The sequence below is a fragment of the Megalobrama amblycephala genome, linkage group LG10 (genome assembly GCF_018812025.1).
Source record: "Megalobrama amblycephala isolate DHTTF-2021 linkage group LG10, ASM1881202v1, whole genome shotgun sequence".
In the NCBI taxonomy this organism is placed as follows: Eukaryota; Metazoa; Chordata; class Actinopteri; order Cypriniformes; family Xenocyprididae; genus Megalobrama; species Megalobrama amblycephala.
In genome coordinates, this window is record NC_063053.1 from 35,427,056 (window position 1) to 35,439,794 (window position 12,739).

The window sequence follows — 12,739 nt, forward strand, 5'->3', positions numbered from 1 at the left end:
TTATGTTTTAAAACCTAGTGAGCGTATAATGTTAATTTCCCTCCCTAGATCAAGACCCTGTTGCCAGGTGATCACGAGCAGGTGCTGAGCAGCCTGCAGTCCCACTTTGAGGACTTCCTGCGGGACAGCGATGAATCGGATGTTTTCACAGTGGCTGATTGTGCCCAGCTGGAAAAGGAGGTTCTGGCTTGTAAGGAGTACTACGAGGAACTCCTCAAATCTGCAGAGAGAGGCAAGTTACTGTACACATACACACCCGCATATACAACAAAGTGACCAGAAGTCATGCATTTTCAAAGACAGTGGCCATATCAGGAAAGCAACATCAAATGTGAGTAGTGAAATATGGGGCTGTTCAGAGAATAACTGAACTATATGTTTGAATTAGCAGTGACTGGTGCCACCAGACATATAGCACACGTTCATTAGAAACACGTGTTCTCCTAAGCCTATTAAGTAGAACGTTAATACTATAAGGAATGATGTTTTATCCATGCACAGATCTCCTCATCAACATTAGAAATTAGAGAGCAAGTGTTTTTGGGTCCTTTTTGTTTTTGTTGCTCTTATTGTGAGGTTTCATAAGTTAGCTATATCTGCTGCCTGTAATCTAATAATGAATTGTCAACAAAACTGATCACATTTACATGCACATACACAAGTGTTAAAGATTAATTAGGCTTAGTTGTGTTGTCACTAGCTACATTTTCACAGTATTTCTCCAAGAAAAAGAAAGAAACAAACTGTAAATTATTGTATGGACATCATGGAGTCTCACTGATGTAATACATTGCCCTCTGGTGGTCAACAGAAGAACACGAGGAGTCTGTGTTCAACCACTTCATAACTGAGGTGCGTAACTTCCGCATGCGTGTGGAGGGTCATGAGGAACAGCTGATCCGGAAAATCCGTACTCCGCTAGACAGAGATGACCTGCAGGAGTGTCTGCTGCGCATCACTGAACAGGAGGTTTGATCTTCAGCTCTGTTTTTGGATCAGCACTTGACGTCCAGTGTTAAATCTGGATCCTGAATCAAAAACAATTTCTATAATACATCTGGCTTCTCCTTCTCACACATTTCAGAAAAAAAAGGTAGAGCTGGATAGGTTGAAGGAAGACCTGGAGACCCTGAGAGAGAAGTGTGAAGTTTTCCTCAGGCAAGCAGCTGCCTCTCCATCCGTCCCCACACTTTCCTCTGAGCTCAACATCCTCACCCAGAGCACAAACCAGGTCTACTCCATGTGCTGCATCTACCTGGAGAAGTGAGTCTTTACTCAGTCCCTAAATGAGATGTGTTTGAAAGAGTTAAGACAAGTATTACTGATGTAGCCTAGTGGTTAGTAGATGTCCCGCCCCTTACCGTAACTGCCAGTACTAACTCAACCAGGCCCCGCCCATTTATTCTGCTTATGAATTATTTAAATGAGGAATATTGTGAAGAAAACTCAAAACTACAATAAAGGCATTTCAGGGAGTTCAGAAACACTGACACTGATTTAGAGAAGAACTCCTGATGGAGGGACTTTGTGACTTTGCAGAGCTTTTTCATGCTCGAACAGCAACATTACACACTAAAGAAAGATGAACAGCATTATACTGTAGGAACTGCTAGAAAGGGCTGCTATATAATTTCTATCTGACTTGATTATCTTTCACTCTCAGGATGAAGACAGTGAGCTTGGTGGTGAAACACAGTCAGAGTGCCGAAGCTCTGGTCAAACTTTATGAAGCCAAGTTGTGTGAGGAGGATACAGTCAATGCTAATATAAAATCTATCGATGGTGTCATGAGCACTCTTAAGGTAACAAACTCTCATTGTAACTTTGAAAAAGCTGTCTCAATCTTAATGATGGTTTAGTCATGGAACATCTTTGACTTAACACTTTTGATTTTTTAGCAATGGAGGTCTGAAATCGATGAAAGACGCGAGGTATTCCATGACTTGGAGGACGAGCTGCAAAAGGCCCGAGTGGTCAGTGAGCGTATGTTCAAAACACACAACGAGAGAGACTTTGATTTGGATTGGCACAAGGAGAAGGCCGACCAGCTCAAAGAACGCTGGCAAAACATCCACTCTCAGATTGAAAACAGGTCATTAAGTTGATTCTTTTGCCCCTGCTGCAGGGATTAGTGTCTTTTTCATTTATTTATAACTTATATATTTATGTATTTGGTAGACGCTTTTATCTAAAGCGCCACATTGCATTTAGGGTATGCATTTTATCAGGAATCAAACCATTACTTTGTCGTTGCTAGCACCACGATGTACCATTTGAGCTAGAGGAATGCATGTAGCTTAATGCATGGACATTTATTTTGATAATGCACGATTTGTCTTGTTCATGATGTACGGTGTATTTGTTTTCCATTGTGTTTAGGCTCCGAGACCTGGAAGGCATTAGCAAATCTCTTAAATACTACAAAGACACATACAACGGCCTGGATGAATGGAGCAAAGAAATGGAAGCCAAGCAACTCAAGGCCCAAGAGAATCAACCTGAGGACAGCAAGGCTTTGGCCGAGTTCCTTAACCAACAGAAAGTACGAAGAAAAAAAAAAAAATTGGTAAATTGTATGTCTATCTAGTTTACTAGCATCTAATCCTAACATTTGTTTTGTTTCTAGGTTTTGGTTGCAGAAATCGAGCAAAAACAGAGCAAAATTGAGGAGTGCCAGAAGTATTCAGAGCAGTATGCAGTTGGAGTGAAAGTAAGACAAACTTGGAAATATTCTGACATTATAAAGTATATGGTACCATGGTAATAATCTTTGGGTACTACGATATACTGTCTCATGTGAATATTGTAATCATGTAGCACCATGTTATTACCATGTGACACCAGTACTTTACCATAGTACCATTATAGTAATTTTATGTGGAAATGCTATACCCAAAAATACTTTATCCCCAGGGAAACAATAAAATAAAAACAAAAATAGCAATATGGCAATTAAGCACATAGCAACCAAACTTTAGACTGATTGTTCCAACCTTGTTCTTCTTTAAGGACTATGAACTGCAGTTGATGACTTATAGAGCCATGGTTGACTCTCAGCATAAATCCCCAGTGAAGAGGAGGAAGATGCAGAGTTCCTCTGATGTCATCCAGCAAGAGGTACGAGATAAATATTACCCATTTTCATAGGCTTACACTGCTATTCTATTGAGGTTGTATGAGTATGTCTGTCTTTGTTTCCCTCCTCAGTTTATGGACCTTCGTACACGTTACACAGCGCTGGTCACTCTCATGACACAGTATGTGAAGTTTGCAGGTGAAACACTGAAGAGGGCGGAAGAGGACGAGGTAGGGCATTTGTTGACTTGTTATTGTCTTTCGTGCTTCATCAAATAGAGTAGATTAGCATCAGCACCATAGCTGAAATGCTAATGTTACCTTTCTGTTTTTTGCTTTGTAGCAGCTTTATTGCATGTTATTTAGCAAGGCTATGCTCCCAGCCATGTTTCATTCACCAGTTAGAATAGTGACAAATGCCCTAACATGTGGCACACATTTTTATTACACACTGCATTTCAAAATGTTGCTCAGTGCTGGGAGATTTATTTTGATACAAAATAGCACAGATTGCTGTATTTTGTATCATTGCTGGTGACTTTGACCTTTGGGAAAGCATGTCCTGGAAAAACGCTGAAGAGTACATGCAAATACGTGATGGTGGTGGTTTTTCAGCCTTTTATTGGTAAGTGGGCAAGAACCGCCTTTTCCCTTCCAAGTGGTTGACTGGAAGATGACTGTATCTTTCATTTCAGAGGAGGAAATCACTGGAAAATGTGGAGTACTTAAGCTGGACTGAGAGCGTGGAGCTGCAGAAAGCTGCAAGTGAAGAGGAGATCACCAGGCTGCGGCGTCAGGTACTGGAACTCGAGGCATCGCTCTCTAACAGGCAACAGCAGCTGGACATCTTGGGAGCAGATCTTGAGATTCAGAAAAAGTCAATTGAGGACTTGACCTTACAGAAGTCAAAGGCTGAGTATGAGGCCCAGAAATATCGTGTTGAATTAGAAGGTGTGATCAAAAGCAAGGGTTCCATCGAGCAAGAGTTGAATCGAGCTCGACAACAGGTTCAGCAGTCAGAGGCCAAACAGACCTCCCTGGAAGAGAGCCTCCGCAACCTTAAAAAGAGCATAGAGGAAAGTACATTAGCTCGTAAGAAGCTGGAAGATCATTTACGTCGCAAGGACAGTGATGTACAGGGCCTGGAGGAGCACAGTCGTACATTAGAGCGAGAACTGAGGGCTAAGGAAGATGCCGAGGCAGAGCTCATCAGCCAGGTGAGAATCATGGAAATGGATCTGGCCCACAAGTCGGAAGTCAGAATGATGCAAGGTGAATCCTTGTTGGGTTTCTCCAAAGAAGGTGCACAACTGTCAACCTTTACAACCAGTTCTTCAATAATCCATTCTGAAGCTGAGGCAGAGGTTCTGCAACGCAAAATGGAAGAGCTCATTATGAGCAAGAAGCGAGCTGAGAATGAGATCAAGACCTTGAAGTCTGAATTGAACTCAGTCATTGTCCACAAAACTGTGGCTGAGGAGAAAGCCCAACGTTTTAAAGAACTCTTAGATGAGGCAAACAACAGGCTTTTGAAGCTTCAAGTGGAAACGGATGCAGATAGGTCCAACATGAGACAGAAAGCAGAGGAGTTAAGACAAGAATATTCTGAACTTAAAAAGTCTGTCTACGTGTATCAAGAACAAATCAAGTCTCTCCAAAGAGACAAATCGGCTCTGGAGCAGAGAGTGCTATTCCAGAAGACAGAGGTTGATGGCATTAAGGACCAGCTCAAGGTCAACCAAGGAAAACTTTTACAGTGGACCTCCTTTGAACAGGAGAGCACTCATAAGTTGAGGTGCCTGGAAGATGAGTTGTCTTCCAAACAAACTGAAGTAGAGCAGATGACATTCAAGGTCAATGAACTTAATAGAAAGAATCAGTTATTGGAAAGTGATACCAGACATCTTAAGGTAAGTATTGAGTCAATCCAGCAAGACAAATCACACGCTGACCAAAAGATTAAAACCCTGAAAGGTGAAGCAGAGGTTTTGAAGGAGCAACTGCAGAGAGCCAAAGAAGAGATCAATCTGAAGACAAGAACAGAGAAAGAAGCTCAACACAAAATCAAAAACCTTGAATTAGAGCTTCAGAAAAGTTCCTTGCAACTGACACAGCTTGCTAAGAAAGTAGAAGAACTCAAGAAGATTAACATGGACAGTGAGCGTTCCATTAAAAATGTGAAAGCAGAACTCGATAGAGCATCTATTGAGATTGACAGTAAGGAACAGCAAATTAATATACTCAGATCCCAGGCAGAAAGTGCAAAATCTCAGGTAAAAATAGTTGAAGAGGAACTTCTGAACAAAACACAGGTATCTCATGAGCTTCAGATCAAACTTAAAGATTACAATGAAGAAGCCATAAAGACAACCGAGCTACAACAGAAGATCAAGTCTCTCACGTTGACTATCAGCAACTATGAAAAAGATGTTTCAAATCTCAAAGCAGAGCTGAGTTCCATAACCACCGAGAGGAATCTGGCTAATCAGAAGGTTCAGGAACATAAAGTCGAGATAAATAACCTGAACATGGCTTTAAAAAAAGCCATAGGAGAATCTCAAAGGGAGTCATCTGAAGGTAAGAAGAGCATGTCAAAGGTGCGAGAACTTGAAAATGAGCTTTTGAAATGTAAGCAGACGATTAGCAGGATCAGTGGAAGTTCAGAAAAAGCCACCGTAAGCCTGAAACAGGACATTTCATCTCTTCAGAGGGATAAGCAAACCGCTGACCAGAAGTTACAGGTGTTAAAATGTGAATTTGATGATCTTAGTTCCACTCTAAAAAGAACAAAAGATGAGCTACAGCGGGTGACTGAAGAAAACAGGTTAAGTCAGTCCAAATTCAAAGAATTGGAGGCAGAACTCCAAAGGAAAAGTTCTGTTATGCGAGAATTGAGCTCAAGCGCAGATAAATCTGTACTGAATTTAAAACAAGAACTAGTAACTTTTCAAAAGGATAGAAATGCTGCGGAAGACAAAATAACAAGTTTAACTCTCCAAGCATCAGAACTTAAGCAGAAGTTGAGACAAACCCAGGAAGAGCTTAAGCAGAAGCAAAATCAAACGGCAGCTGCTGAGTTGAGGTCAAAAAAGCTTGGTGAACAACTGGAAAACTGTAAAAAGATGCTCGATGATCTCAAAGGTAAACTCAACTTACAAAAGAAAGGCTATGAGACTCAACTGCAGTTAGTGCAGGCTGAAATGGAGCAAAAGCTTTCACTGCAAGAATCACGCTTAAAGTTGGAGCATGAGAGGAAATCAAAGGAGCACTCTCATACTGTGGAAACTACAGAGAGAGACAACAAACACCTGTCTCAAGAAGTGGAGAAGCTGAAAGCATTCGTTGCTAATGCAACAAAAGCCAAACAGGAAGCTGAACAACACCTCTGCAATGTACGTATACAGTTGGACGAATCTGACAGACAGAGGGGAATTCTTGACCTTGAACTTCTCAAAGCAAAATCAAAAATTTCTGAGTTAGAAACTGAAAAAATCAGGGTCAAATCCAATATTTTTCAACTCGACAATATTCACAAAGACAGCTCAAATGAGATATCAAGGTTAAAGCAAATGTTGGCCGAGACTGAGCAGAAATTGGACATCTCAGAAGGGGAAGCAAGATCTCTAAAAGAACAGATTGTCTCTTACATCAAGGAAATGAAGTCTCTACAGGAGAAGAATCTGAAGCTTGAGGTAGCAGTCAACTCTGAGCAGAAGCATCTAAAAGAATTGGAGGCTCTTGGACAAGCCAATCATCAGTGTGCAAAAGACGAAGAGCTGGCAAAGCTCAAGACTGAACTTCAGCTGACTCAGAAAATTGTTGTGTCATACGAAGAAGCGAAACAGAGCCTGGAGGAGGAACTAAAGAAAATGAAAATGAGCTCTGAGGTACGATTTCAAGTGCATTCACAGTTGTCTCTGAAAACATTCATTAAAAGGTGAAGTGTGTGATTTCTTTGTGTTTTAACGACGTGCAGAGACAACTATAATTAAAGGTGCTTTCACTCTTGGTTCCATTGCTTGGTCAGTTGATCCTCTTGTATTCTATTCACACTATTTTGTGAGTCAGATCCTCAGTATGCTTGCGTCATCAAATTGGCAGCTGTTTACCCTTGATAATGCAGGGCAAGACAGCAAAATAGAAAGGTTTGCTCGCCTCACTTTTATACTTTGGTCTATCTGCCGCAAAGATTCCAGAGAATGCGGAAGTCGGCTTCTGCTGAGGCGAGCGGAAATTATAAATAATAAACCTTTATCTCTCTGCTTGCAGTGCATCAATCCTACTTGTCAAGAAAGTGAGTGACCTCACACTGACACAATTTGACCAATCATGCGTCATCAATAGCAGCTCACTTCTATGATTTAGAACAATAGCATTCATATCAGCAGTAAACCCTACCGGAGTACCCCAGACCACCTTTTTAAGTGGAGTCTGTCATGGTTTACAGGTGTGCACCCGAGTTCTGAAAACAGTGTTCACATTATCCAAACAAACCATATTCTGACGTCAAGTATGCACCAAAAGTTTGAAAGCACCAAAGTCATTTGATAGTTGTCCTTCCTCCTCTTCTCCAGAATTTGATCATCATTTGAAAAATTATTGCTGCCGTGCTCACTATAAATTCTGTTAATTTAAATTCTGTTCACTACTTGTACCCCAGACAGTAATAGCGCAATAATTGCATGAGGCAAATAGTGCTCACTTTTGGGAATAAAAGCAGTGGGGTAGAGAGGTTCTATTTTTTCTGTTAGTGCAGAAATCACATACTTCACCTTAATTCTTAATTCTAAAAATATTTATGAATATATAAATATATAAATGTAATGTAATATATAATGAATTTACAGTACGGTATCATCATCATAGAGTCTACATTTCAATTTAGGTTTCATGCTCTAATTGCATAAATGATCTCATGCTTTCAGATAGCTACACTGGAAAAGGAAAAAGTGCTGGAGGAGCTACAAAAGGTCAAGCAAACCAAAATGCAAGTAATCAACGAAAGAACTCTGGAATATGCTACCAAGAAAACAGAAAATTCGGTTCCACTCCAGAATTCAAATGCGTTTGAAATACACACAAATCAAGTAATGGTTGGTAACAGTCAGAGTGACATCACTGACCCTATACTCAGGAAAAGCTCAGGCAGGTCTGGTAAAAGCCAGACTGTTTCATTCAATATCAATGATTCTGAGTCCTCCATCAATCTTGCTTCTGACTCGCCTATAACAAGTAAATCGAAAGGGCTGAAAATGGAGTCTTCTTCCAATAAAATTCAAGGTCTCAGAGGACGGATAAGTATTAAAAAGTTAATCAAAACAAAAATAATTTCTCAGGAAATTGCACTCAAGTTGCAAACAGGCCTCATCACTATGGAGGAGATAGAAGCATCACTTGCTCAATTTGTTGGTAAACCATCCTCAATTGCAGGTGTTTATATGGAGTCTAGCAAGAAAAAGCTGTCCTTCCTTGATGCTGTTGCAGGAGGATTCATATCTAAAACCTATGCCGTTGAGTTTTTGGAAGCGCAAGCTGCCACAGGATACATTATTGATCCTGTGACAGGCGAAGGTTACTCTCCTTCAGATGCTTTTGAGAAAGGTATCATTACTGAGGATCTCAAGGACAAAATAAGTGATGCTTACAAAGCAGTCAGTGGCTATACTCATGCTGGGAAGATTCTATCAGTGTTTCAGGCTATGGAGGAGAGAATTCTTGATAGACACAGAGGGAAAGCAATAATGGAAACTCAGATCGCCACTGGAGGTTTGATTCATCCGTTAATTGGAAGTAGGTTACCCATGGATTGTGCACTAGAGCAGGGGCTCATAAATCAAGCCACCCTTCAAAGTCTCTATGACCCAGTCAGTAACCCAAAAGATTTTCACTATCCAGAAACAGGGCAGAAGGCATACTACAGCGAACTGCTCCGAATCTGTGTATATGATATCAACGGTGGAGTATATCTTCTTCCTTTTGGTGACCAGCATCTCTTCACCCTCTCACCTTCCAGCAAACACAGAATATCGGTCATCAACACTTCTAATGGTGCGAAAATGTCAGCCTATGAAGCATATAAGACTGGTCACATTGACAAGAGAACTTACCTGTTTCTCTCTCAACAAGAGAGCGAATGGCATGAGATAACAATCATGGACTCAAGTAGGAATCTTTTACACATCCTAACAGACCATAAGAGTGGGCGGCAGATTTGCATTGAAAACGCTCTTAGTCTGAAAATTCTCCAAGCAGAAGAGCTCAGTAGCTACCGAAGTGGTCAGCTCAGCATTTCCGAGTTTGCTGATCTTTTGATTTCTAGAAGAGTTGCCTTTAAAGTTTCAAACAGTCCTGTTGCAGGACTCTGGGATGTTTCTTTGAAGAAACGACTCCCAGTTTTCAAAGGACACCAGCAGAACCTTGTGGACCGACTCACCGCATTGAGGTTGCTAGAAGCCCAGGCTTGCACTGGAGGCATCTGTGATCCAGCGTCTGGAGAAAGGGTTCTGATTACAGAAGCACAGCATCGAGGACTCTTAGATGAAGGTTTTGCCAGACAGATCCAGCAATGTGAGCAAGCCTACTATGGTATCATTCACCCTCAAAATGGAAAGACTTTGACTGTGGCTCAGGCAATGCAAGAGAACCTTTTCCCAAAAGATGTTGCAGTGAGGTGTCTTGAGTTTCAACTGGCAACAGGTGGGCTCATAAACCCAGAGAGCCAAGAGAGAGTCTCATTGGAGGATGCCATACAGAATTGCTTGATCGACAAAGCAACTGCTGCACATCTTCAACATGAAAATTCCCATTCGAAATGTATCACTTGCCCCAAAACCAAAAGAAAAATGTCTTTCAACGAAGCTCTAGAAAAGAGTGTCTTTGACAGCCACACTGGGTTTGTCCTTCTTGAAGTAACAAAGCCCCATAGTACTGGCAATACTTCATCTTTCCAATACTTCTGGACCTATCGGCACTTCTGATGTGCTTCTGGACATCTAAAATCAGGCCGTTTTTTTGGTGAATGTTTTGTATATGGCAGAAAAAGCAATTGACATACCTAGTATATTTGCAACACTTTATGATGGAGCATTATCCAATATAGAAAAATATATATTTTTTATCCTGAAAAAATACCATAATGGTCAAAATGGTGAAAATGGCAGTCTTTAGAAAATATGGGATTTTTTTTTCTACTGTAAGATATTGTTTAAAAATGTCTCATATCTTATGTGATCCATTTTTTCTTTTTGATGGCATTTTTTATTTATTTCCAAGCATGCTTCCCTGTAAAATGGCTGGGAGCTTTATAGACCTGCTAATTCCTTATTGTATATTGCATTAAAACACAGGATTTATTGCGCTAATAATGAATGTTTTACATTGTTTTTTTAATCGACCCTACAATTTCTTTTCAATGATTTTAGAGGTCTGTTGAGGATGAGAAGAAAGAACATGGCGATAAAGTTAACAAGTTATTGAATTGGATGTCCAGTATGAAAACGAATCTGAACAAAGATGGAAAAGCTCAAAGTGATGGTAAACCCAGCACTGAGAGCACTAGTAAACCCCAGGTAAACAAGTCAAGCTACCCAATTATTTTCTCTTCGTTTTTAACAGGTTTATCTGTAGCTGTTTTAATGTCAGCATCTTGTCAACATAGTGAACATTATAGGGACCTGACCTTTTTGACATTTCAAAACTTTGCTAATATGTCAGACACATCAAAACACATTTACATTGTTTTTTTTTCTGAATAAAAATTGTTATTGTGTATCTCTTCATATGTTTGTGTTGTTCACATACTTGTTGCTTACTTTTATTATCCACCCACATTTCACATAAAATATTTACCCGTGATGTGTCTACCCTTTCATTTCAAATTGTGATTTATTTAATCAACATAATCACTATTTTGATCACATCTGGACCAGCCATCAGGCAATTTCCCATTTTATACAAGGTGCAACAATGATAATCCAATGGAAATGTATCCACAAGCACACAAGTGGCTCTATCAGACACATTAACAACATATATTGCATGTACAGTGTGATAAACTGTACAAATTACACTGGGCCTTCTGTGCTCTATGGTGGTTAAAGCATTCCCTGCACTAGTGACGTTGCTATATCTCTACACTTCATCAAACACAATCTTGCACACCGCTCATTTTGGAGAGCTGCTTGGTTGTCTGAGCCAAGTAATTTAGGTGGTAAATGTACTGATGACTGACCAAGACCAGAGAGCAATTTACATGCCATGTAAAATAAATTGTTTCCCAAGTTAGAAAGTTGTGTCAGAATGACTATTCATCCATCTACAATGTCACATCCCTAATGACAGACTATATACTTCTCCAAACAAAAGATTGATTACTCAACCTTCATGTTTATATAAACATGGCAAATTGTCTTTAAAAATACAATGGGATCCAAAAGTATGAGACCACTTGTGGAAATTCCTGTATTTCGCATTTTCTGTCCACCAACCCCCCAATTTCAAATCATATGATCACCATAACAATTTGAGTAAAAGTGTAACTGAAAAAATAACATGAATTTCAGAATCTGTATTTGCTTTAAAGGGGAAGTTCACCCCAAAAATGAAAAATTTATCATCATTTACCCACCCTCAAGTTGTTCCAAACCTTTATGAGTTTCTTTCTTCTGTTGAACACAAACGAATATATTTTAAAGAATGTTGGTAACCAGACAGTTGACGGTGGCCGTTGATATCCATTGTAGGAAAAAAAAAAATGCTATGGATGTCAATGGCTACCGTCAACTGTCTGGTTACCAACATTCTTTAAAATAGGTGAGTAAATGATGACGAAATTTTCATTTTTGGGTGAACTAACCCTTTAATAGCAGCATGCACACAAGCTGACATGGACTCCACATGTTTGTGTAAAATCTGTTGATCATGTTGTTTAGCATGATATGTGAATGCTAATAAGTGAATTTTGTGGTAAAGTAGGAGCAGTACTTTTTGTACAAAGGTACACATGGTTAGTGTCACAATATGTATAAATGGTTAAATTTACATTTATGCATTTAGCATATGCTTTTATCCAAAGCAACTTACAAATATTACATTTATAAATAATTGGTAAGTTTAATAATTGAACAGGTCCTTGGTATAAATCCTGCCTCAAGTCAGGAGGCCTTTCTGTGTGAAGTGTGCACGTTCTCCCCGTGTCGGCATGGGTTTCTTATGTGTGCTCTGATTTTTACAATCCATAGATGCTAAGGGCCAGATTTACTAAACAGGGCAAATTAGCACGAGAATGCAATTCCAAAAAAGTGCGATGGGAGTGGAAAGTTCTGCACATGATCTACTGACGACATGCAAACTAAAGAACACAGTCGCAACCGGATCATTTCCATAATGACCAACGTAATCTGCCAGGAGCAGGTCAAATTAAAAGCGTCTGGTTTAATACATGCTTTTTTGGGGGCGTTAGTAAATTGACTAGTGCAAACCTTAGTAAATCACCTTGCAGGATTCATTTAAATACTCTCCTCCCATTAATTTTGCGTTTAAAGGGAAACTCCTACAAATGCATATGCAATAAGGCCAGCTGCAAAAAATAACTGTCCACTCCTTTTCATCGCTAAAAAGTGTCTTTAGTAAATCCTGACAGTAGTTTTTAACACCAAAATAGGGT

General features: G+C 39.8%; 2 protein-coding genes across 13 annotated transcripts in view; both read left to right on the forward strand.

The window, feature by feature from the left end:
* dst (dystonin) overlaps positions 1 to 12,739 on the forward strand; it is a 215,873-nt gene that overhangs the window by 113,146 nt on the left and 89,988 nt on the right. For 6 of the 12 annotated variants that reach the window (XM_048205886.1, XM_048205887.1, XM_048205888.1 and 3 more), the window contains exons 28-38: positions 49 to 232; positions 812 to 969; positions 1,085 to 1,263; positions 1,664 to 1,802; positions 1,899 to 2,092; positions 2,380 to 2,542; positions 2,627 to 2,710; positions 3,010 to 3,117; positions 3,208 to 3,306; positions 3,771 to 3,872; positions 10,497 to 10,643. In XM_048205886.1, the coding sequence (XP_048061843.1) occupies positions 49 to 232; positions 812 to 969; positions 1,085 to 1,263; positions 1,664 to 1,802; positions 1,899 to 2,092; positions 2,380 to 2,542; positions 2,627 to 2,710; positions 3,010 to 3,117; positions 3,208 to 3,306; positions 3,771 to 3,872; positions 10,497 to 10,643 (1,557 nt within the window). The remainder of the gene's footprint in view (positions 1 to 48; positions 233 to 811; positions 970 to 1,084; positions 1,264 to 1,663; positions 1,803 to 1,898; positions 2,093 to 2,379; positions 2,543 to 2,626; positions 2,711 to 3,009; positions 3,118 to 3,207; positions 3,307 to 3,770; positions 3,873 to 10,496; positions 10,644 to 12,739) is intronic. The other 6 variants (XM_048205892.1, XM_048205896.1, XM_048205894.1 and 3 more) reach the window with 1 other exon arrangement.
* LOC125277492 (plectin-like) lies at positions 7,027 to 10,498 on the forward strand. The gene has a single exon (XM_048205899.1). It carries the CDS (start codon positions 7,983 to 7,985, stop codon positions 10,050 to 10,052), a length of 2,070 nt encoding a protein of 689 aa, XP_048061856.1. The 5' UTR covers positions 7,027 to 7,982; the 3' UTR covers positions 10,053 to 10,498.